General features: G+C 44.0%; 1 protein-coding gene across 3 annotated transcripts; it reads right to left on the minus strand.

Annotated features, from left to right (window-relative positions):
• Positions 1 to 5395: 5395 nt before the first annotated feature.
• Positions 5396 to 12710, minus strand: LOC123164771 (oxysterol-binding protein-related protein 2A). Of its 3 annotated transcripts, none has more exons than XM_044582333.1 (10): positions 12260 to 12710; positions 10166 to 10528; positions 9816 to 9894; positions 8355 to 8797; positions 7856 to 8011; positions 7457 to 7624; positions 7229 to 7369; positions 6435 to 6662; positions 6226 to 6339; positions 5396 to 6017 (listed from the first exon to the last, which is right to left on the minus strand). In XM_044582333.1, the coding sequence occupies exons 1-10, from the start codon at positions 12632 to 12634 to the stop codon at positions 5862 to 5864; spliced, it is 2223 nt and encodes a 740-aa protein (XP_044438268.1). In that variant the 5' UTR covers positions 12635 to 12710; the 3' UTR covers positions 5396 to 5861. The 3 variants fall into 3 exon arrangements, with proteins under 3 accessions (XP_044438268.1, XP_044438269.1, XP_044438267.1); XM_044582334.1 differs by having other exon boundaries at positions 9816 to 9931; positions 12260 to 12546; XM_044582332.1 differs by having other exon boundaries at positions 7229 to 7624.
• Positions 12711 to 25102: the final 12392 nt, after the last annotated feature.

The raw sequence follows: 25102 nt of genomic DNA on the forward strand, positions 1-25102 counted from the left end.
AGGACCCATATTGGGATGGTAGGGAAGCATAGCAATGTCCGAGGTATAGATACAGTTGCTTCTCATAAATGGTAGTAATGTTGTGTCAACAGCAGCTGGATCGCCTTTCACCATCATTGGATAGTTTTGTCCGAGGAAGAGCGAGTTTCCTCCAAGACTTTCAATACTGAACCAGGGAGAAGGTGTTGGCGCTAGTACACTAGTATCCATCCCGAATACCCTGCAACAGATGTTGGAATAGGTCCGGAGAGTGCGACCATGCGAGACAACACCTACCTCCTTAGTAACATCAGCAGTGCCCTGTATACAGACAAGAAGAGGTGATCCATCGGAATAAGTTGCTAGGCGCCACTGAGTATATGGGTCATGCTCGTCCTCATGCTCGTGATCATCAGCATCGTCATCTCCCCCTTGGTTATAAACATTTTCAAGTATAGGTGGTGGAATGTTCACATGACCTTGGAAACACAAGAAGGTTAATTAGTAAAGGGAAACTAGCTAACCCGCATGCATGTGGATGAAACAATTATGATTACGGTGGAAGACAAACTGAAAGAACATGCGGTGCCCCCATGTTTGGTTTTGGTAATTGATGACAATCTCTATGGACTAATGGTTGCCTTGAGTTATATTTGAAGGATTTGTCCATAGGCATTTCTTGAAGTTCATGTGTTGGTTTCAAGGAGTTTATGTGGTGACCAAGGTGTTATTAAGGAATTATCCAAAGATTGGTCATGTGAGAGTTGAGCTTATTGCAAGCATGTCTTGGAGAAGAAGATTGTGTGATCATTCATGTATATCTTCAAGACATCATCCAAATGAAGAGAGTTGAAAAGATTCATGGTTGATCAAGACTAAGTCAAGAGTGAATCAACTTGATCAACTCACAAAGCGTAGAAGATGTACCGAGAGGGATCAAGCGATCCCATGGTGTGGTAAGCATTGTCAATTACGCTTTGTGTACTAACCCATGATCTTCGTGAGAGTTCTTTGTGGGGTTAGGTTGCGGTGTGCAAGTTCAAGTGAAGCATCATGAAGAGATCAAATGCTTGAAGCTTGCCGTCCATTGTGGTGACAATGGACTTGTGAAGATGTTGCGGTGTGCAAGTTCAAGTGAAGCATCATGAAGAGATCAAATGCTTGAAGCTTGCCGTCCATTGTGGTGACAATGGACTTGTGAAGATGTGCGGAAGAGTGGCTCACCCATAGTGGAGCATGGGGGAGCAATCAACTAGTCTTCATCGAGCCAACACAACCAAGAAAGGTGGTCCAACTTGAGGGAGTCAAGATCGTCATCATCTAGCTCAAGTGGACCATGTGCAAGGCAAAGGTTTGCTCTTGATAGGTTTTCTATTTTACCGGTCTCATGATGGTAGTTGGGAGACCGGGTTATAGGATCGATTGTCGTACTATCAAGGGGGGCTCTCGATGAGTGGCTTGACCGTATCGTTCATAGAGAGCTCAAACCATTGCATCCTTGCATCATCTTTATTGGTTCTTGTTTGGTTCTTCTCTTTGTGAGTTTTGGAGCTTATGGTCATCTTGATGACAAGCTCGAGTTCATCGAAAACGGAGTTCACTCGCATCTTCTATGATGTTTTCGATGTTGGAGGTTATGCCGGTTCTTCTCGGTTGGAGGTTTCACTCCTCTATTTGCTGTTTTGATGCTACTCGTCTTCCTCTTTCCAACAAGCTTGAGTTTGCTCAATTCGGAGCTCATATGCAGAAGTTATGGCAGTTTTGGTCCCAGCGGTAGTACCGCTTGGGTGCTACAAGAGGTAGTACCGCTGGTAGCCCCCAGCCGTAGTACCGCTGCGGTCTCGCTCTAGTACCGCCTCGATTCGAGGGGTCTTTTTCGTGTCGGGTTCTACGGTACTAGCCGCGGCAGTGGGGGCCGTAGTACCGCTCGTTTGCGGTAGTACCACCCTGCCACCGCGGTAGTACCGCTCTGGGCCCAGCGGCAGTACCGCGAGGGGGAGCGGTAGTACCGCTTATAGGGGCAAGCGTAGTACCGCTGGCCAAGCGGTAGTACCGCTCTCTGCGGGGCTGAAGTGGGGGTAACGGTTGGATTGTTCCCCCCACTATATAAGGAGGTCTTCTTCCCCAATGAACCTTACCCGTTGAGCTCGTGTTCTTCCCCCATTGTTGACCTTCTTCGAGCTTGCTAACTCTCAATCCCTCCATGGATTCTTGCTAGTTTTTGAGGGAAAAGAGAGAGGAGATCTAGATCCACATTTCCACCAATCACTTTCTCCTCTATGTGAGGGGAACCCCTTGGATCTAGATCTTGGAGTTCTTGGTGTTCTCCTTGTTCTTCCTCTCTTTTTCCTCCCTAGCATTAGTTGCTTCGGTGGGATTTGAGAGAGAAGGACTTGGGCACTCCGTGTGCCCTTGCCATTGCATTTGGTGCATCGGTTTGAGTTCTCCACGGTGATACGTGGAAGTTACAAGTTGAGAAGCTTATTACTCTTGGGTGCTTGGTGCCCTTGAGCTTGTTCCTCTTGGGTGCTTGGGCGCCCTAGACGGTTGGTGGTGTTCGGAGCTCAATCATTGTGGTGTAAAGCTCCGGGCAAGCGTCGGGGTCTCCAATTAGGTTGTGGAGATCGCCCCGAGCAATTTGACGGGTACCGGTGACCGCCCCCAAGGGTTGCCAAAGTGTACGGGTTCGGTGACCGTCCCCAAGGGTTGCCATTTGTACGGGTTCGGTGACCGCCCTCAAGGGTCCCTTAGTGGAATCACGGCATCTTGCATTGTGCGAGGGCATGAGGAGATTACGGTGGCCCTAGTGGCTTCTTGGGGAGCATTGTGCCTCCACACCGCTCCAAACGGAGGTTAGCATCCGCAAGGGTGTGAACTTCGGGATACATCGTCGTCTCCGCGTGCCTCGGTTATCTCTTACCCGAACCCTTTACTTATGCACTTTACTTTGTGATAGCCATTTTGTTTCTTGTCATATATCTTGCTATCACTTAGTTGTTTATCTTGCTTAGCATTAGTTGTTGGTGCACATAGGTGAGCCTAGTTGTTGTAGGTTTTGTGCTTGTCAAATTAACCGCTAGGTTTATTCCGCATTTGTTCAAGCCTAAACCGTAATTATTTTAAAGCGCCTATTCACCCCCCCCCCTCTAGGCGACATCCACGATCTTTCACAAACGTACCGAAAGCATCAGGATTCCATGCAAAAACAGTGCCACGAGTGATGACAGCAAACACAAGACCCACGTATTGAATTGCATCACAGTACTCAGCCGTGTACAGAAATTGATTTTTGAGCAATATCCATCGAGGCGTGGAAGTAAGGACGGCAACAATCTTGTCGAAGATAGCAACAACTTCATAGTTCGTGTAATCCCAAGAGCGGTTGGGAACTCGACAAATTGCTATCTTCCATAGACGACAGTCGCCATGATCATATTTGAACACACGTAGAATACCGGTGTACTCAACCTCTGGGCAGTCTGAGATTTTTTGAAGTGAAACCCGGTGACGAGTGTACACATTCGCAAGTTCCCACTCGCAGTTGTACCCAATATAAACAACCCAATCTCCATTTGCGCCTGCCCAAGACTTACCCTCAAGCGATGGCATATTAACATCACACGTATCATTATCAAGCGGCATCAACTTGCACAAGGCGAGGCCTCTGTCGTCCGCGCGCCAGTCAGCAGGGTCACGACGAAGAAGATAGGGGAGATCAAACCGCTCCTGGACCCTTGGGTTCCTTGTAATGATGTTATTAGTTGAGTCGAGAATGGTCTTGAACGAACCTGCCATGCTAGCCGAGGTGATGACGTCGCGCCGATCAATGAGTTCCTCCGCCGCGTCATCATTCAGATCGGGGCAAGAATAACGGGGTCGTTTCCGGCCTGTTCCCTCCATGGAGAAGACGATCGAACAATGACAGAAAGAAGGGTGAAGGCAAATGGAGGAGGGAGGAAGAGTGTGCGACAGCAGTTCCAAATTGAGAGGGAAAGGCGAAGAGTCGATGGACGGTTGCCACGGTACACGATGAGGCGCCCCGGCCTACATAGATGTCCGTTCAAAAATTGTACAAAAGGACTCGACGTCGTCTCACTGACATGTTGGAACGGGACCACATGTCAATGAAACATGGTGTGTAATTTCTCGTGCAAAATGCTATCTGGCCGCGTTGGCCCGAGGTGTCGCATTAGTTATCGACCTTTATTTTTTTTAATGGCATGCCGTTTAGTTTTGAAGCACGACTAACTGATACTGTATGCTGAGAAAATATAAACTACTCTACCACTACTCCACCTCTAGTACTAGTAGTATAAAAAGATATATAGGCTCGAGCTTTAGCGCTTTCTTGCTAAGGGCTGCCCACTTGCTTCTCACACTATCACCCTTTCTCCATATCTAAAAAAGACGGCCTCTCTCTCCCTCCTCATCGGTGGTCACAGATCCGCCGGGGAATAAAAGGATGTGCAGCGTTGACGCGAGCGAGGTCACGCATTGACGACAAGGCCGTCCTCTCTGACCTAGCGCCCGCGCGGGATGGCCTCCGTCCCCAAGCTCGCTGATGTACTGTGTGCGGAGGACGACGACCACGAGCGAAGCCACTTCCCGCCGACCCTCGGGTATGCTACCTCTTTTCGAACCATACCCTTGTTCTATTGCCCCATCTGTCACGTCGCTGCATGTGGATCTTTTTCCACTCCACCATTTGCCCCATCTCCCAATTTGCTATCCTCTGCTCTGCTGGTCACGCAGACGAAAACCTTAACTTGCACTACTAAAAGAAACCCTAGTTCATGCTGACTAATCCATGTCTGGGTCGAGTGCTCGCCTCACTTCATCTCCCTGGTTTGGGGGGTATGCAGCGATGGCTTGCAAGGATGGTGGACAGCGGCCGGCGGTTGGCAGCAATTAGCAAAAGTGAGTGACAGTTGGCAGTTGCTAGTCGAGTCAAAGACTCAGAAATCCTCATTAATGGCGATTTGGGGAAAGGAGGAAGGAAGGTTCTACGATTCTGGGGGGAGAGGAGGAGAGACGAGCGAGTGTGGGGTTGTCGGTGCATTGGCCCCAGATGTATTCCTCGCTTTATTATTTTTGGGGGGGGGGGGGGGGGGGGGGTCGTGGCCCCCTTTTGCCCCAATGAGGCTCCGGCAGTGCCTGTAAGCAACTTCGAGCAGCAGTTTCTGAACTACTCCCTCCGATCCAAAAAAAAGTGTTGTGCCTTTAGTTCAGCTTTAGCTCAAATTTTAACTAAAGTCGCAGACACTTTTTTTTTATCAGACGGAGTAATATATTAGCTAAAACATTATACGTATATTACTACAAAGGAAAATGGTTCTGTGCTCCTATAGTTAATTTACTAACTAGTACTACTATTTTCTTTTGTTGGAGCATACAGTATAATAGTATATAGACAAAGTATGTAACAAACATTTCAGCAAAGCAACGAATGGGATTTTCTTTGCCGAGCTTATGCCATTATCTGTCCACTCTATGGTAATCTTTTTGTAAACTCATCCTCTATTTCCTTTCTACAAATGACTACGATCTACGAAACATCCAGATAAGAGTTGCTTCACCAGCTAATCCCACAAGGAAAAGACTAGTGAACAACAAGCATACAACATAAACGAACGAAAGAATGGCTGCATTATTATTTAGGTACTAATAAAGGGCCGGAGACCATCGCCATCCATATCTATCTACCATTCAAGACGGCAAGGCCTTCTTCTTCAATGCCTCTATATCCACTGGCCACTGCATTGCATTCCTCTCTCCTCTTCTTCCTCAACCCGATGATGCCTTGGGGTGCAATGCTGCTCCGACGACGGTCGTCGCATTGCAGTTGGGGTGGATGAACCAAGTGTTGCTGCAATGCCTGTCGTTCACGTTTCTGAGAACTCCCCGAATATGTTGAGGCATCCGTCCCAGCGTCCTTGGTCCCTTGCTTCCCAGTACCCACCTTTGTAATGATATGTCCCGTCCTCAGCGTCCTGCTCAAACCATCGAGGCTTCCAACCATTGTCTTGAAGTTTAGTTGACTGTGATGAAAATAGATATAGTGAAACTGCGTGGCAAGTGATTTATACTCCCTTCGTTCCGAATTACTTGTCGCACGTATAGATGTATCTAGATGTATTTTAGTTCTAAATACATCCATTTCAACGACGAGTAATTTGGGACGGAGGGAGTACTAGCCAGTACCAACTTTCTCAGACAGACAGCAAGCAAGGGAGGAAGAGATCATACCATTCTTTGCCGCCGTTCCAACCTCAACTTCTCTGCATTTGCCTTCTCATACTCACCGTTCTCTAAATGCCGCTGGTCTGGTCTTAGCCGTGAATCAGTAGGGGGGAGTTTCTCCTTTACCATGGTCAAAAAATTACGTTATTTAGGTCTTGACAGAATATTATGGATTATGGAGTATTTACGCACATAGATTACAACCACACCAATACCTGAAGCTCTGGGCTCAGCTCATTCAATGTGATTGCAAAAGAAGATAGATTGTAACGAGTTGGGTTGGGAGAAGGTTTGTTCTTTTCCCAAAGTAGGGAGGCACCCTGCAATTGATCGGCGCTCTTGACCTTGGAAGTATCTAAATTGCTATAGTACATACTTTCGTCCCATTTTCCTATTAAAAATGAAGCCTTCTTTCCATCATTGTCCTCCACGAAGCCTTGTACCTTAGGAAATTAAGGTGTATGCAAGGAATGAACAGAGGTCCACCAGAAACAGTTACACATTCACAAATTCAAATAGGGGAAAACTGTTTACAATAGCATTCAGGCTAAACAGCATGGCTGTAAATGTAATGTGTACTACCACTACTTTAATATGTAAGTACCCCATTACAAGCCATTGGATCATCATGAGAATGAAATAGTTTCATCGTATCTACACACATTTGGTCAATTAATAATTCTAGCAAAATCGATTCTAGGGTTCAGGGCAGGGGTCTGTAACCTTGCATTGAAAGTTTGAACGAGAGATTTACACGACCTATTCCTTGAATAAAGTGATACAGGAACATGCTTTGCTCATTAAATCCATGAAACTACGCATTAACCATCCATGTGTCTGCATCGTAGTCCAAGTAAATATGCTACACTAGGCCACGTACGGTATGACTAACACAGATTGGTCAGAAACTCAGGAGGTACTGTGCTCATAGGAATACAAGGTGCTATTCACATCTCTCACGATAAAATATAAGATGACCTGTAAAAAAAGGAGGCAAAGAAAAACATACTAGGTGAGGATTGCGGTCAAGCAGCGATGGCTCTTTGAACTTGAGTTTACATGAATACTGCCGATTCCCCTTTATGTGCATAATACCATGATGGTTGCAGTACAGCTTCCCAAGAATGAGGTTATTAATAGTTGTTGTCACCTGAAAACGCATCAGCATGTGACAGGCAGAATTCAGTTTTGAATATAGTTCCAATCCGTGAGTGTCCCGTCTTATCATGCCACCCACCTTACTCCACTTGAAGATTTCACCGTCATCAAATTCCACTGTCAAAACGCCAACAGGATCAACTTGAATTGACTGCCCCCAGAACTTGGATTTTACATTGCTGTCGCCCCAGAATTTCCAGCCCTTGCCTTCAGAGTGGCAGGCAATCAGCATTGGATGATGACTAACCTATCCATGCAAATGATGAACAGCAACATGCTGCAATTAAAAGCCTCGCAAGCACAGTTTCAGACTATTAAGATATCAATGTTCAGTTCCCAAGTTAGCAAAAGAGGCATGATGTATTAAACAGAAGAAATTGCATGATTTTGGACACAAATATACTCCAACAGCTTTTGACTAAACAGACTAAGTAAAACAGAGTTTTTTGCATAAGTAGAAGAAAGAATACTAACTGACCTTCTCGGCAAAAAAGCGGATCCTTCTATCAGGAAAATCAGCTTCATAAGTCTCTCCTAACAATGGATTGAATGGTTTGCAAGGTCTCGCAACAGATGAAGCATAGCCAGAGATCGCAAAAGCAGCTACTTTCAGGATTCTCATGAGGCTATTCCCCTAAATTTCAAATGCAATAGATACATGAGTAAAATTTGTAATAACACTTCACAACCTCAGCACATGGAAATTTCAAATCAGAAGAAAACTACCAGATAAAAAATACAATATGTACAAAGACAAATATCCACTGATCTGTGTTACTAGATAAACTGCCCCATTCATAATAAATTTGTGGCAGAACTCAATCAACGTTAACACTATTCTGTAATCGATGTTAACTCCCATGTGGCCACAAACAAGAAAAACAACTGGTGACTACTGTTACTGCTCCGAAAACACTAATCATAAAACAGTTGAATATCCTAGAAATTCAAGACCATAAACGTATAAGTGATCTTACCACTTTTCCATATTCATAGGCTTGATCCAGAAGGTAGGAATATTCGAAATCTTCAAAGCACTTCTGGAGGGATGAAAGTGGCTCGTTGAAGTAAACTGGAAGGCATACTCGTGTCAAATCCTTGCCAACACTATCTTTAATAATGGACCAAAGGCTGATTCCTTTCTCTTTCTCAGTAGGTTCTGGTAGTTTACTCCGTCGTTTGATTTCAGGTAGCATGTTGTTAGAATCTTGAATTTGGATGTCCACAACTTCTTGGCCACCTGGATTATCTATGTTAGTAGCACTGTGTACACCACAATCTGTGGAACCTGACATTGTTGAAGATCTGCTGTTTGATTCTGTGAAGTAGTCTGCGGCGTCAAAGAATGTATAGTCCTCTTCACAAGTCAATTCACCACCATCTTGCTTCTCAAATTCATCAGATTCTGTTGTGCTGTATTCTGGGCAAAAAACAAATCACTGGATCATTATAAAAGCTAATGCAAGAGCATGGGATAACTCAGGCATGCTGATTATAGGCCATAGTGTAGTAAACTTGCAACAGCCTCCGGAAAAATAATACTTGCAGCAGTTTCCACTAAAAATAACTTGCAACAGTTTCTTTACTTTCTTTAGGAAATAAGGCAGCACATATAAATAATTCAGACAACTAAATGAGAAAGGTTAAAAAGCATCCAACAGAGACAGTTGAAAGAAGGACGCAAGCACCACATAAGTAGATGCATGCAGCTAACACTGTGCAGTAATTTGATACACAAGAGACGCCAGCAGCCGCCGCCTCCTCCTCCAAGAAAGAAAGTTAGGGTTCGTGCCTCTCGCCGGCGCCGGCGCAGGTCCGCCTCGTCTCCGGTGGACCTAGGGCCATGGACGCGCGGTGGATCCTGGCAAGGGCCGGCGGGAGGGCTCCGTTTTTAGTCGTTTTTTTCAATCTTATTAGGGTTTGTGTCCTGCTCAGGAAGGCGAGACGACGGCGGCTCCCTGAAGATGGAATAAAGGTCTCCCCGCCTAGCCCCCATTCCGGCGGTGCGTCTAGCATCGTTGGTGGGCGTGTGGAGGTGTGTCTCCGGCGGATCTATTTTTGGTGGATTTGCTCGGATCTTGTCATTGTTCGTCTACACTCGTGTGTCTTCGGTTTGGATCCTTCCGATCTATGTTATTCTTCATCGGCGGCGGTTGCTGTTCTGGGGTGCTGGTCCTATGGGGCCTTAGCACGACGACTTCCCGACTGTCTACTACAACAGGTTGTGCCCGACTCCGGCGATGGAGGGGCGATGACGTCGGCGCTCCTTCGGCTCGCTTCAGTGCTTGTAGTCGTCGCTAGGTGGTCTACGGATCTGGATGTAATTTTTATTTCTGGTGTTCGTTGTACCGCCATTATTGAAGATGAATAGATGCGGAAGTTTTCCCGAAAAAAAAACACAGTGCAGTAATTTGATCAGTATGTGTAAGAAATCATACCACTAAAATTTCCATGCCGGGAACTAGAAAATTCATTTTTTGTCAACGCCCCCTGTATTATATTTCCATCTTTACCTTCCTGCACAAATAGGCGTGTAATACACTATGTAAAATTCCTGCAGGAAAAAAGAGCAGAGTAACCTTTCAAGGAGAGTAACCTTTGCAAAGTTAAGTAAAAGGTTCCATACGAGATTTACTGGTAAGGAAAAACATATGACCAATAAGCATATGATGTAGCTCCACTATTTAGGTTCAGGCATTAGCAGGTCCAGCTACCTATCAATTCCATATAAGCATTTTCTCTTAGAATTTTGCATGGCCTCAAAAGAAACATACGCAGCCATTCTTACCTCGAAATGGTGTCTGCTGGATCCGAACAAGCTTAGATGATCGTCATAGCGTAGCTTCAGTTGCTTTCTGTAGCTTGAAAACTCCGAAAGCATAATCTGTTCGCAGTCCTGTATAAGACTCTCGTTTAAACCATCCTGGTGCATCCGATTTCGAAGCCTTGCAGTGGAAACTGAAATATCACTCTGCACAAAAGTTATTCTTCCACTGAGTGACCTGAGCGAATAAACACTCCTCGCCAAGATCAAGGCCTCGATCCAAGCGACACGGTCATCTTTTGAATCTGTCTTCAAATGAAGTGTCTTTGTGGGAGAAAATATGTAGAATCTCCTGTCGTCGGACTTGCTCTCCCGAAATGCGGACACCTAGAGACATGAGAACAAATTAGCACCACCATGTTACTCACAGGGAAACGTTGCACATGGAGATGAAGAGAACCTCCTGATATGAGACGCTACTTGTCAAGGCCAAAAATGGAGCATATAGAAAGGCTGGAATCTATCGAACTAATAGATGAGCGCTTCGATGTTTATTCCGTTAACAACCAAGAGGCAGACAAAGTAGAGGACAAAAAGCAGACACAAGAAAATGATTTGGTATTCCAAGAGAAATCATGTGATTCGGTTCCCTCCCTCTACCTTCAGCTTCAATTAAAGGGTAAAGGAAGGCAAGCAAAGGAGCATCTAACAGTCAACAAGAAAATATTTGGGGATGAGAGGGGGTGAGGGGGATCGAGCTGGTCTCTGCCTCCTCAACCAAACGACCTATGCAGCTCTTGAAGGTCCACGAGGTCCCCCTAATTCAATCCAAGTTGCACACAGGTCCCCCGTTTTAGTCCCTCTACCTCTCTATGTGACCACTTAATTTCAACTGTACATCCTTGAATTCCTGGGACCCATGTCCAATTGTATTGAAAAGACCCGGTGCTAGCTAGTACTTCTACTACTGCGGGTGCAGCAGCAGCAGCAGCTAGTAAAAGGGGCTCGTGGAAAAGCAACCTCAGGACCAGTACAAACCAATAATGCAAAATTCAAAATTGCAACAAGAAATTCCCTGAGCATATACTCTAACCACCTCTTCCCTTAGATTGTTCGACTTGATGATACTATTAAAGATTAACCATGTCACCATTGGACCACTTCTACCATGAAAGTAATAAGACAGAGACTAGCGGCTAAACTTCGTTGTCTTTGCAGCGGTAGCAACTAGCAAATGACATCATTATCAGAAGCTGCAACACACAAACCTTAGAAATTTGACCAAATCTGTGGAAAGTACAAGGGCTCCATGTCCAGAGATGTGCCTGTGGCTGCGTGATAGAGAAAGCTAGCTATGGTCTCTTTTTTTGGGGAGATTACACTTGAGGGGGAGAAAAATAGCAAGGCCTTTTTGTTCACTTGTGGTTAAGCTAGATAGGGCTAAATTTGGACAAGAATTTGCGGGTGGCACTGGACCACGGAAATGGTGATTGGTTAATATAAAATCCAACCTGTTGATAATAAGCAATTGGTATAAAACTTAAAATGTCCATTCAAATCACGAACAAACCACAAATCAGTTAGAAACCTGCTTTGAAACACAAAGACTTTTCAAGCATTTTGATTGATTCCCTGATCACCTCTATTAAGCACCGACGAGGAAAAAACATCGGAAATTTCAAAGAGACAGGACATGAGATGAATAGTTTGGTACGACGATGCACCGCCGGCAAAATGACAAGGCATATCACGTCACTTCGGTCCAGCGCAATGACGCGCTCTCCCACCAACCATTTCATCATAAACAAGGCGAAAGCGCGTTCACCGATGCAAGAACTGGGAAGGGCTTAACTAATAACCTCGGGGAATCTGAGCATTTGATCCAGGGACGCAATACAAAGTGCCAAACGAAGCACTGGATCGAGGGATCAGCGCAAGAAAGTTCAGAAGAAGAAGAAATCGCACGGAGTAAGAGACGGGGTTGAAACGATCGATCAGAAATGCGGAGGCGAAATCTGGAGAGGAAATGGAAACAGAATCTGCCCCCAGCCCCACCACGAGGCGGGTGCACACGGACGCCACAAGGCGACGAGGAGAGGAGAGAAGGCAACCACCGACCTTGAGGCAGACGACTCCGACGGGCTTCTCCGGGCGGCGCCCCCCGGCGATCCTCGCGGACGCGCCGCCGATCAGCCTGACCTCCCCGTCGTCAGCGATCCGTCCCGCCGCCTCTCCTCCCCCCGCGTCGGCCCGAATCTTGGAGTAGGAGAGCACCCCGTCGCGGAGCGAGAACCAGCGCTCCCGCCACCCGCGGCCGTAGTTGGTCCACTTGTGCAGCACGCCGGCCACCGCTACCGACCCCGGCCCCGGCGTAGCGGTGACCGCGGCGGGCTCTGGTGCCGGCGTGGGCGACGCTTCGGGCTGCGGCGGCGCGGAGGATAGGCAGCAGAGCGCGTGGTGGTGGTGGTGGTGGTGGCTGCTGCTGTGCGTCATCGCCGACGGCTCGACGACGGCGAGGGGAGAGAGGGGGGGACGCGACGCGACGCGACGCTTAATTTAGGAGCGGTTGGATGCTATTTATGTGTGGGTCACTCTGTCTCGGTGGGTGCTCTGCTCTCCTCTTCCTCTTGCTCTTTCTTAATTACTTATTGAAATACTTAATATTTAATATAAGATCGTTTAGATAACTAATATAATAATACAAACGATCTTATATTTCTTTGTAAAAGGAGTACTTATTACTAATTTATCTCTTTTTACTATAACTATATCCCCTGAAAGGTCTCTTTGATTCAAAGAATCCTTCCTAAGTTGTTTGTCGTTTGATTCATAGGATTCAAACTATAGAAAAAAATCAATGAAATCATTTGTACTACATTCCATGAAAATCTAACATGTGCTCCAATCTCTTAAAAAATCTGTCTTTCATGTGATGCAATCAAACAAACTAAAATTCCATGGGTTTCATTCTTGTATACTCATGTGTTTTTTACAATTTGGTGACTCAAAAAGGCATCTACACTGAAGAAAACGTGGATTATAGCCCCCCCCCCCACCCATGAGGTGACTAAGTAAAACATGGCACCCTGCAGCGTTGTACAAAACACTCCGAGCTAAGGAATGCATCTTCATGTTTGTAGTTCTATATTAATCTCAAAAAAGGAGAAAAACAATCCATAAAGCATGGCCATGTCATGCTTCTTCCCTTCTCTTCTCTTCTCTTGCCACGTAGAATTTTTCAGGACACGCAAAGAGCAACAGGATATATTTCGTTCCATATAAAAAGAACTCACCGGGATTAAGAGAAGAGAAGCAAGATGTGGCAATAGACCAATAGTAATACATACATGAAGAAGCAACTTTGCGAAACAAAAATAGTACCACCAAGTCACAACTATGACAAAAGTACTTTCTTCACCTCTCGCTTCCCGTTGTTGGAAGTAATAAGACTTTTTAAGCTTCTTCAACTCACTTCTGGTTAAAACTCCGGCGAAATGAATTATCCAATGTCTCACTGCCATAAGCAGGAAGTATTGCTTAGTTAAGCCTACATAGGATTACATTCTTATATGAAATAATAACATCTGATAAGTTGGTTGTCATATGTACAACTAACTAAAAGGGTCAGGAACTGATTTAAGATATGTTTCTTCTTGAAAAGTCATGGGATCAAACCTGCGTACTATTATGAATTTTCAAAATGAGACACACATAGGAGAGAGAGAGAGAGAGAGAGAGAGAGAGAGAGAGTAGGGTGGGAAGCAAGAAGGACATAGATCCTGCTTATTGCACTAAATGCAAGGGGGCATGCACAGGATGTCATAGGGATCAGGAGTGCTTCACGTGCCATGACTAGATTTAGGGAGTCTCCATGCACACTTACTTCAGTTGGGTTTATAAAGCGGACACGGTTTTTAGGTCTTCAATTTGACTAGGAAAATATGTATAATGTTTTGTAAAAAATCGTATGTATTTTAGATTCATCGTCAAATAAAGTTTCTAACCATATAATTTTTATGTCATATTATACATGTTTTATTAGTGAAATCGAAAACCTATAGAAACCTATGCCCACTTGTAAACCCAACTGAAGGAAGTAGTTAAAATGTACCGCTAGAACTATAACACATATTTAGTTAGTCAAATTGATGACCTAGAACTACTCGCACGCCCTATACACCCAAACGAGTGAAGTACAGTAGCAACCAAGGTGATGAGTGTACCATGCGAGCCCCGGCAAACTCGCTTCCACGGTGAACACTAATAAGTTGTTTAAAAATGATAGTACTTAAAAATGTCTAATACGTCAATAAAAACATAAATGTGCCTAGTAGTTATAGAAACACGCATGAACGCAAATCAAATGTTCATGTTCACTCAAAGCCTGAGCAAACTCGAGAGTTTCCCATCTCAAACCCTTTGGCAATGAACACTAAAATTGTAAGGCACCATTGTCTAATAGTTCTACAAAATACATAAATGCAAGGCAAATGTCCATGTTCTACATATTAACGTTTTAGGGGGAAGCAATCGCAACAGGAAAAGTTTTTCTTTTTTACTTTGGCATCCAATCTTTGCACATGAAGACTAACCAATCCCTTTTGAAACCTTGAAATGCATAAATTTTCTAATATGCAAATTGAAATGAAAGGAGAAGAACTACTGTGAAACATCATCATTTTATATAGGGTACCATGACTGTCGAAGCAACAAAACGTACCAATCACTTTCCAAATGGTGGTTTGCTTAGAAAAAATCTTTCCACAAATTTTAATTTAGTCAAGGGGTGGCACGTGTGCATGTCTGTGTATGCCTTGCTTTGCCGGCATGGGTGACCAATCAGCTAACCAGTCATTGACAAGATGGGACGAACAGCGTGTCAGTGTAAATTTTTGCATCCTAAGAGCATGGTTAATACTATAGCTAGTTGTTTGCTATATATTTTTGCCATATCATATATAGTCAATTTTATAGCGAACATATATAGTACTCACTCCGTCCCATAATATAAGACGTTCTCCGTCCCATAATGTAAGACGTTTTTTTTTTGCACTGCACTAGTGTCAAAAAAGTCTTATATTATGGGACGGAGGGAGTAGTTAACTGCAAATAGATATCACTTTATTAATATAAGGTGCATCTCAAAATCTCATAAAGTCTGCAACTGGCTATTAATTTACGGTCCGCTTCTTTTCTCTCTCCTGCAACTCAACAAAAATATATTACTCCCTTCTATCCATATTAATTGCCGTTGATTTAGTATCGTACTAAATCAACGCCAATTATTATGGATTCAAGGGAGTATTTAAGTCTTTAGCCCGCTTAGGCTGGTCATAGTGGGTAGTAACTTATACTAGTGTCATACATATGACACTGGTCTAAGTTACTATCTTCATAGTGCAAAGTAACATAGTAGTAGTGTCATAGATGGCTTCATTTATTAGCTTGTAGTCCCATCTTCTCTTGAGAAGCGCTATGTTACTCTAAACACATCTCTCTCATTAAATACATGCCACATAAGCATATTTGTCTTATTCTTTTTTATGAAAGACATAAACATATTTGTTTTGAAATGCGCTATGTTTCTAGCTAAGTTACTCCCACTATGACTAGCCTTATGTAATATGGATCGAAGGTGTATTTAAATTCTTATAACCCGTTTATATCACCCTGCTATACTTGCTCTAGTAAGTTAAGGAATACGTGCTGGGTACGCTCGAAATAGTCGGGTAGCTTTACATGGTTGTATTTTCAACACTGAAGTATCAAAGCCACATGATGAAAGCTATTTGTAATAAGGCCAAGGAGGCGGTAGGACGAACATGAAAGGATTTCTTTGCCAATTAATTCTAGCCAAGACTTGAAATGCGAGTTTCATATAATATTCAGTTCATGATGCTACATATCATTCTATAATCCCGTTAGTCAAACACTATTTTAAAGTTTGACAAAATCAGTATAAGAATGTATCAAGATGTACAATATCGGATAGATAACATAAATAACAGTGTGAAATGCTCCTAAAACACCTTTTTACGTAGAGTAAAAAAACTCAGAGAGAGAGAGAGAGGAGGTGATGTGATGCTTAGTTTTAAGTTTTAATAACTGCTCTGGGATCTGGTCACTGTATGAGATGAGTTAATTAACTAGAGGGCGGTAGGGAGATTAATTAAGTAGTAGCATGGATCCGGTGAAGACGGAATTAAGTAGGCTTGGCCCACGTATCATGAACAGCATACTCTCAACTAAAAAAAATGCACAGCATACTCGATCCTCCTAGTTCCAGTTCACGTATCTACATCTAGGCTAGGAGAGCTTTTAAACACGGAACTTCCCACAGTTCACGGTAATTTCAGTACGTACTAGTTTTCCCTTTTTTTGGAGTTGGTCAGTCGTATGTATACTGATGAGGAGTACTAGTAGTCAGTAGTACGTCCGGCATGCGGTATCAGATTTAATCAGCATGCGTTGGAAGCAAGGATTATGTATGTGGATATGATGTTCCCTCCGCCCGCGTGCAGGAACATGTTCCCTGCTACTGTATCACTATGTACATCACTCGATTACTAGTACTAGAGACTCGAAACTCACGCTTTTCCGGTGAGCATACATAAATACTAGTGTGTGCCCGTGTATACCCAACTCTGATTTACTCCTTCCATTTTCTTTTATTCATACTCCCTCTATCTACGGATATTCAATTCGATGTCCAGACTCATCTGCACCTGATAAACAGTAAATTTAAAAAGAAGTCCTAAACAAATTACCGCATTGGAACATCACGCATTGGAGCATCTAGCATCACAAAAGAATTAGATTTTTTTTTGATATTTTTTACTATTTTAAACGAATTTACCGTTCACCTCCGGCTTTTTCAAGGCTAATTTTGACCACATGTTAGAGCAATAATATATGACATGCAAGTTATAGAAAGCATACCGTCAAATTCAAATTCATACATGAAAGTAGCTTTCAATGATATAATTTTCATATTATACATCTCATATACTATTGCTTATCAATAGTCAAAGGCAGTCTTGAAAAACGCATTAGACCTATATATATGAATGGAGGGAGTATAAGTTTTGCCTTAAGTCAAACTTCATCGTGTTTAATTTACCCAACTCTGTGGGTGTACCCCTTCGCTCTCGTAGAGGGGCACCCAAGCTCTGGGGTTCTTCGTGCCTCCTGTCGGCGCCGCCGATCTACCTCATCTTCTGTGGTCTTAGGACCATGGAGGCGATGGATCCCGACCCTTGCCAGCGGGAGAGCTCCGTTTTTAGATATTGTTTTGAAGTTTTGTAAGGGTTTGTGTTCTACTTAGAGAGGCGAGACGGCATCAGCTCTCTCAAGATGGAATAAGGTTCTCCCCGCCTAGCCCTCGTCCCAAAGGTGCTTCTAGGGTCATTGGTGGGTGTGTGGATGTTCGCCTCCTGCGGGACTCGCGGGATTCGGTCGACGTTTGCCTTTGGTGGACCCACGTGGATCGGATCCTCATTCGTCTGTGTTTGTTTGTCTACAGGCTGGATCCTTCCAATTTACACTTCTCTTCATCATCGGCGGTTGTTATTTTGATGCGTTGGTCCTATGGGGCCTTAGCACGATGACTTCTCGACTGTCTACTACAACAAGGTATGCCCGGCTTTGATGAGGGATGACGGCGGCGTGCCTTCGGCTCGCCCGAGTGCTTGTAGTCGTCTCTAGGTGGTCTATGGAATTGGATGCATCTTTTACTTCTGATGTTCTTTGTACTACATTAACTGTTGATGAATAGGCCGGAAGTTCTCCTCACAAAAAGAACTTCATCATGTTTAATCAACATTATAGGAGAAAATATCGACATTCGCAATATAAAGTTAATATCATTAGATGCATCACAGAGTTAACTTTTATATTGTATATCCTTAGTATTGCAGATGTTGACATTTTTAACATAAATTTGGTCAAACTTTTTTTACGGGCAATTTGGTCAAATTTTATAAAGTTTGACTTAAGACAAATCTTATATGTGAAGTGAAAAGAAATAGGGTAGTACATAATATCTTCCTTTGGTACCTCCACCTTCATATCCCATCTAGTACACTCTATTCTACCATACCCATGATGAATGATAATACACCAAAGTTCCACTGCAACCTCATTTTCCAATATATACCTATACTAAAAAGCATGGGTTTGTCTTTCGATACGTCTCCAACATATTTATAATTTATAAAGTATTTATGTCATGTTTATAATAATTTTATATGGTTTTGGTGCATTTTTATATGATTTTTATGGAACTAATATATTAACCTAGTGTCGAGTGCCAGTTGCTGTTTTTTTTTCATGTTTTTGATTTTCCAGAAAATCCACACCAAACGAAGTCCAAATGCCATGAAACTTTAAGGTGATTTTGATGGACCAAAAGAGACCCATGAAGTGCCGAAGGTGGATCAGAGGGTGGCCAGGGGAGCCAGCAGCCTGGGGGTGCGCCCCCTATGCTCGTGGGACCTCAGGCACCCCCTGAGGTGAGGCTGACACAAAAAATTCCTATAAGTACAGACACCCCTAAAAATAAATCTAGAACTCCCATGCCGCCGCCGAAAGTCTTTGTTCCAAAGCGATCTCATCTCAAGGCCTTTTCCGGCACCCTGCCGGAGGGAAAAATCTGTTGGGTTCTACACTACGGTGCGTCGACAGCAAATTAAAATTTCCCTACATGCAGATCAACCAGGAACATGCTATGGGAGATGAATCACGGATCGTTACCACTAGACGCGCAGTGTCGTGCGATGGAAGAAGAGTCGGGGCAGCGCGTCTCTAGAGTTGTCTCCTCCTCGTCTGATCTCCCTCAAACAGTCGGCCGTCAGATCCCACGTACTGGTTCGTCGGAGCGGCGCAAGCGCACCGCCTCTAACGGTATACGCGCGTGCAGGAGGAACACCGTGCGGCGGACTGTTAGGTCCGATCCCACAGTCGACGGCGAGTGGAGGTGGCTGTTCGCAAGACATGCAAAACCTAGTGACAGCGCTGAAGCGATCAACTGAATGAGTGTGCCGCACCTCCACTATATATAGGTGTCCGTTGCGAGCTCAATACTTGGGCCTCGCACGAACCCTAAAGCCCAAATCTGTTCGGCCTGGATCCGAGTCCGAGTAGGATCACATCTAACTCGCGGAGTCTGATTTGGCCTCACGGGTTCCTTCCCTAAAGCGCGCGACCCCTTAGGTTCAAGTCGGCTTGGTCATCGTCCGACCTGCTCGGTGAAGGAAATATGCCCTAGAGGCAATAATAAAGTTTTTCTTTCATATTTCCTTATATCATGATAAATGTTTATTATTCATGCTAGAATTGTATTAAACGGAAACTTGATACATGTGTGGATACATAGACAAAACACCGTGTCCCTAGTAAGCCTCTACTAGACTAGCTCGTTAATAAAAGATGGTTAAGTTTCCTAACCATAGACATGTATTGTCATTTGATGAACGGGATCACATCATTACAAGAATGATGTGATGGACAAGACCTATCCGTTAGCTTAGCATATTGATCGTTTAGTTTTATTGCTATTGTTTTCTTCATGTCAAATACATATTCCTTCAACTATGAGGTTATGCAACTCCCGGATACCGGAGGAATACCTTGTGTGCTATCAAACGTCACAACGTAACTGGGTGATTATAAAGATGCTCTGCAGGTATCTCCAAAGGTGTTTGTTGGGTTGGCATAGATCGAGATTAGGATTTGTCACTCTGAGTATCAGAGAGGTATCTCTGGGCCCTCTCGGTAATGCACATCATAAGAAGCCTTGCAAGCAAAGTGACTAATGAGTTAGTTACAAGATGATGTATTATGGAATGAGTAAAGAGACTTGCCGGTAACGAGATTGAACTATGTGGATACCGACGATTGAATCTCGGGCAAGTAACATACCGATAGACAAAGGGAATAACGTATGTTGTTGTAACGGTTCGACCGATAAAGATCTTCGTAGAATATGTGGGAGCCAATATGAGCATCCAGGTTCCGCTATTGGTTATTGACCGGAGAGGTGTCTCGGTCATGTCTACATAGTTCTCGAACCCGTAGGGTCCGCACGCTTAACATTCGATGACGATTTAGTATTATATGAGTTATGTGATTTGGTGACCGAATGTTGTTCGGAGTCCCAGATGAGATCACGGACATGATGACGAGTCTCGAAATGGTCGAGAGATAAAGATTGATATATAGGACGATGATATTTGGACACCGGAAGTGTTTCGGGGCGTACCGGGAAGGAATCGGGTCACCGGAAGGGGTTCCGGGCACCCCCTCGGCAAGTTATGGGCCTTATGGGCCAAAGGAGGGGACAGACCAGCCCACAAGGGGGCTGGTGCGCCCCCTCCCTTGTTTGGCCAGCCCTAGGTAAGGAAAAGGGGGAGGGCTAGCCCCTCCTACCTTTCCCTCTCATGGGAGAAAGGAAAAGGGGGGGCACCATCCCCTGCCTTTCCCCGCACCCCAAATAAGGAAAGGGGGGCGCGGCTTGGGAGGGACCCCAAGTAGGATTCCTCCTACTTGGGTGCCTCCTTTGGCTCCTCCTCCCTCCCTCCCACCTATATATATGTAGGAGGGGGCGCATAGCACACAACAGACTATTGCATAGCTGTGTGCGGCGCCCCCCTCCACCGTTTACTCCCACGATCATATCTTTGCGGTGCTTAGGCGAAGCCCTGCGCGGATCACTTCACCATCACCGTCACCACGCCGTCGTGTGGAAGGAACTCATCTACTTGCTCGACACCTTGCTGGATCAAGAAGGCGAGGGACGTCATCGCGCTGAACGTGTGCAGAACTCGAAGGTGTCGTACATTCGGTACTTGATCGGTCGGAGCTAGAAGAAGTTCGACTACATCAACCGTGTTGTCAAAAGCTTCCGCTTTTGGTCTATGAGGGTACGTAGACACACTCTCCCCCCTCGTTGCTAAGCATCTCCTAGATAGATCTTGCGTGAGCGTAGGAATTTTTTTGAAATTGCATGCTATGTTTCCCAACAGTGGCATCCGAGCCAGGTCTATGCATAGATGATATGCACGAGGAGAACACAAAGAGTTGTGGGCGGTGATAGTCATACTACTTACCACTAATGTCTTATTTTGATTCGGCGGTATTGTTGGATGAAGCGGCCCGGACCAACCTTACATGACCACGTTCATGAGACTGGTTCCACCGACAGACATGCAACTAGTTTTACATAAAGGTGGCTGGCGGGTGTCTATTTCTCCTAATTTAGTTTAATCAAATTTGAGTACGGCCGGTTCTTGTTGAAGGTTAAAACAGCAAACTTGATAAATCACCGTTGTGGTTTTGATGCGTAGGTAAGAACGATTCTTGCTAGAAGCCCGTAGCAGCCACGTAAAACTTGCAGCAACAAAGTAGAGGACGTCTAACTTGTTTTTGCAGGGCATGTTGTGATGTGATATGGTCAAGACATGATGTGATATACGTTGTTGTATGAGATGATCATGTTTTGTAAAAGTTATCAGCAACCGGCAGGAGGCTTATGGTTGTCTCTTTATTGTATGAAATGCAAACGCCATGTTATTGCTTTACTTTATCACTATGCGTTAGCGACAGTTGTAGAAGCAATAGTTGGCGAGACGACCACGACGCAATGATGGAGATCAAGGTGTCGAGCCGGTGATGATGGAGATCATGACGATGCTTTGGAGATGGAGACCAAAAGCACAAGATGATGATGGCCATATCATGTCACATATTTTGATTGCATGTGATGTTTATCTTTTATGCATCTTATTTTGCTTAGTATGGCGGTAGCATTATAAGATGATCCCTTCACTAAATTTCAAGGTATAAGTGTTCTCCCTGAGTATGCACTGTTGCGACAGTTCGTCGTGTTGAGACACCACATGATGATCGGGTGTGATAGACTCTATGATCGAATACAAAGGGTGAAAGACAATTTTGCACATGCGGAATGCTTGGGTTAAACTTGACGAGCCTGGCATGTACAGACATGGCCTCAGAACACTGTAGACCGAAATGTCGAACGTGAATCATATAGTAGATATGATCAACATAGAGATGTTCACTATTGATGACTACCCCATCTCACGTGATGATCGGACATGGTTTAGTTGATTTGGATCACGTATCATTTAGATGACTTGAGGGATGTCTATCTAAGTGGGAGTTCTTAAGTAATTTGATTAATTGAACTTAATTTATCATGAACTTAGTCCTGATAGTATTTGCATATCTATGTTGTAGATCAATAGCTCACGATATAGCTCCTATATATTTTTGATATGTTCCTAGAGAAAAGTTGAAAGATGATAGTAGCAATGATGCGGACTGGGTCCGGGATCTGAGGATTATCCTCGTTGTTGCATGATACGTCCATTTTGCATCATGTTTTCTTACTGTTATTTATGATGTTTTTATCCATAATAATACTTTTTGGAGTAATTCTAATGCCTTTTCTCTCATAATTTCCAAGGTACACACCAAGAGGAAGAATTCCGGCAGCTGGAAATCTGGACCTGGAAAAGCTACGTCAGGCTACCTATTCTGCACAACTCCAAACAAGCTGAAACTTCACAGGGATTTTTTATGGAATATTTAAGAATTATTGGAGCAAATAATTACCAGAGGGGCCCCACCAGATGGGCACAACCCACATGGGCGCGCCAGGGAGCCCAGGCGCGCCCTGGTGGGTTGTGCTCACCCAGGCCCACCTCCGGTGCCCATCTTCTGGTATATAGGTCATTTCGACCTAGAAAAAAATAAGGAGAGGACTTTCAGGACGGAGCGCCGCCGTCTCGAGGCGGAACTTGGGCAGGAGCACTTTTGCCCTCCGGCGGAGCGATTCCGCCGGGGGAACTTCCCTCTCGGAGGGGGAAATCATTGTCATCATCATCACCAACAAATCTCCCATCTTGAGGAAGGCAATATCCATCAACATCTTCAACAGCACCACTCTCATCTCAAACCCTAGTTCATCTCTTGTGTTCAATCATGTTACCACAACTACAGATTGGTGCTTGTGGGTGACTAGTAGTGTTGATTACATCTTGTAGTTGATTACTATATGGTTTATTTGGTGGAAGATTATATGTTCAGATCCATTATGCTATTTAATACTCCTCTGATCATGAGCATGTTTATCATTTGTGAGTAGTTACTTCTGTTCTTGAGGTCACGGGAGAAATCATGTTGCAAGTAATCATGTGAATTTGATACGTGTTCGATATTTTGATAGTATGTATGTTGTGATTCCCTTAGTGGTGTCATGTGAACGTCGACTACATGACACTTCACCATATTTGGGCCTAAGGGAATGCATTGTGGAGTAGCAATTAGATGATGGGTTGCGAGAGTGACAGAAGCTTAAACCCCAGTCTATGCGCTATTCCGTAAGGGACCGATTGGATCCACAAGTTTAATGCTATGGTTAAAATTGATTCTTAACACTTTTCTCGTAGTTGCGGATGCTTGCGGGAGGGTTAATCATAAGTAGGAGGTTTGTTCAAGTAAGAACAACACCTAAGCACCGGTCCACCCACATATCGAATTATCAAAGTAGCGAACACAAATCGAACCAACATGATGAAAGTGACTAGATGAGATTCCCGTGTACCCTCAAGAACGCTTTGCTTATCATAAGAGACCTTTTTGGCCTGTCCTTTGCCTCAAAAGGATTGGGCTACCTTGGTGCACTTTTTTTACTACTACCGTTACTTGATCGTTACAAATTATTTTGCTATCAAACTACTCCGCTACTTACAATTTCAGCACTTGCGGACATTACCTTGTTGAAAACCACTTGTAATTTCCTTCTGCTCCTTGTTGGGTTCGACACTCTTACTTATCGAAAAAAGCTACAATTGATCCCCTATACTTGTGGGTCATCAAGGCTATTTTTTGGCACCGTTGCCGGGGAGTGAAGCGCCTTTGGTAAGTGGAATTTGGTAAGGAAACATTTATATAGTGTGCTGAACTTTATTGTCACTTGTCACTATGGAAAACAATCCTTTGAGGGGTTTGTTCGGGGTATCTTCACCTCGTCCGGAACCACAATTAGCTACCCCTCAACCTACTGCACCTACTGAAAACATTGAATATGAAATTCCTTCGGGTATGATAGAACAACTGCTAGCTAATCCTTATGCAGGAGATGGAACCGAACATCCTGATATGCACTTGATATATGTAGAACAAATTTGTGGATTGTTTAAGCTTGCAGGTTTACCCGGAGATGAAGTGATGAAAAAGGTTTTCCCTTTATCTTTGAAGGGAAAAGCATTGGCATGGTATAGGCTATGCGATGATATTGGATCATGGAATTGGAATCGTTTGAAATTGGATTCCCACCAAAAAATCTATCCTATGCATCTTGTTCATCGTGATCGGAATTATATATATATAATTTTTGGCCTCGTGAAGGAGAAAGTACCGCTCTAGCTTGGGGGAGGCTTAAGTCAATGTTATATTCATGCCCCAATCATGAGCTCTCAAGAGAAATTATTATCCAGAATTTTTATGTTCGGCTTTCTCGTAATGATCAAACCATGCTTGATACTTCTTGTGCTGGTTCTTTTATGAAGAAGACTATTGAATTCCTGTGGGATCTTTTTTGGAAAGAATTAAACGCAACTCTGAAGATTGGGAACTCGACGAAGGTAAAGAGTCGGTATTAAAATTAAGTATGATTGTGTTAAATCTTTTATGGATACCGATGCTTTTCAAAAGTTTAGCACTAAATATGGACTTGACTCTGAGATAGTAGCCTCCTTTTGTGAATCATTTGCTACTCATGTTGAACTCCCTAAATAGAAGTGGTTTAAATATCACCCACCTATTAAATAAGAAACTAAACAACCGGTACCAGTTAAAGAAGAAACTATACTTTATAATGTTGATCCAGTTGTTCCTTCTGCTTATTTTGAGAAACCACCTTTCCTGTTAGGATAAAGG

Source organism: Triticum aestivum, chromosome 7D, assembly GCF_018294505.1.
Source record: "Triticum aestivum cultivar Chinese Spring chromosome 7D, IWGSC CS RefSeq v2.1, whole genome shotgun sequence".
NCBI lineage: Eukaryota > Viridiplantae > Streptophyta > Magnoliopsida > Poales > Poaceae > Triticum > Triticum aestivum.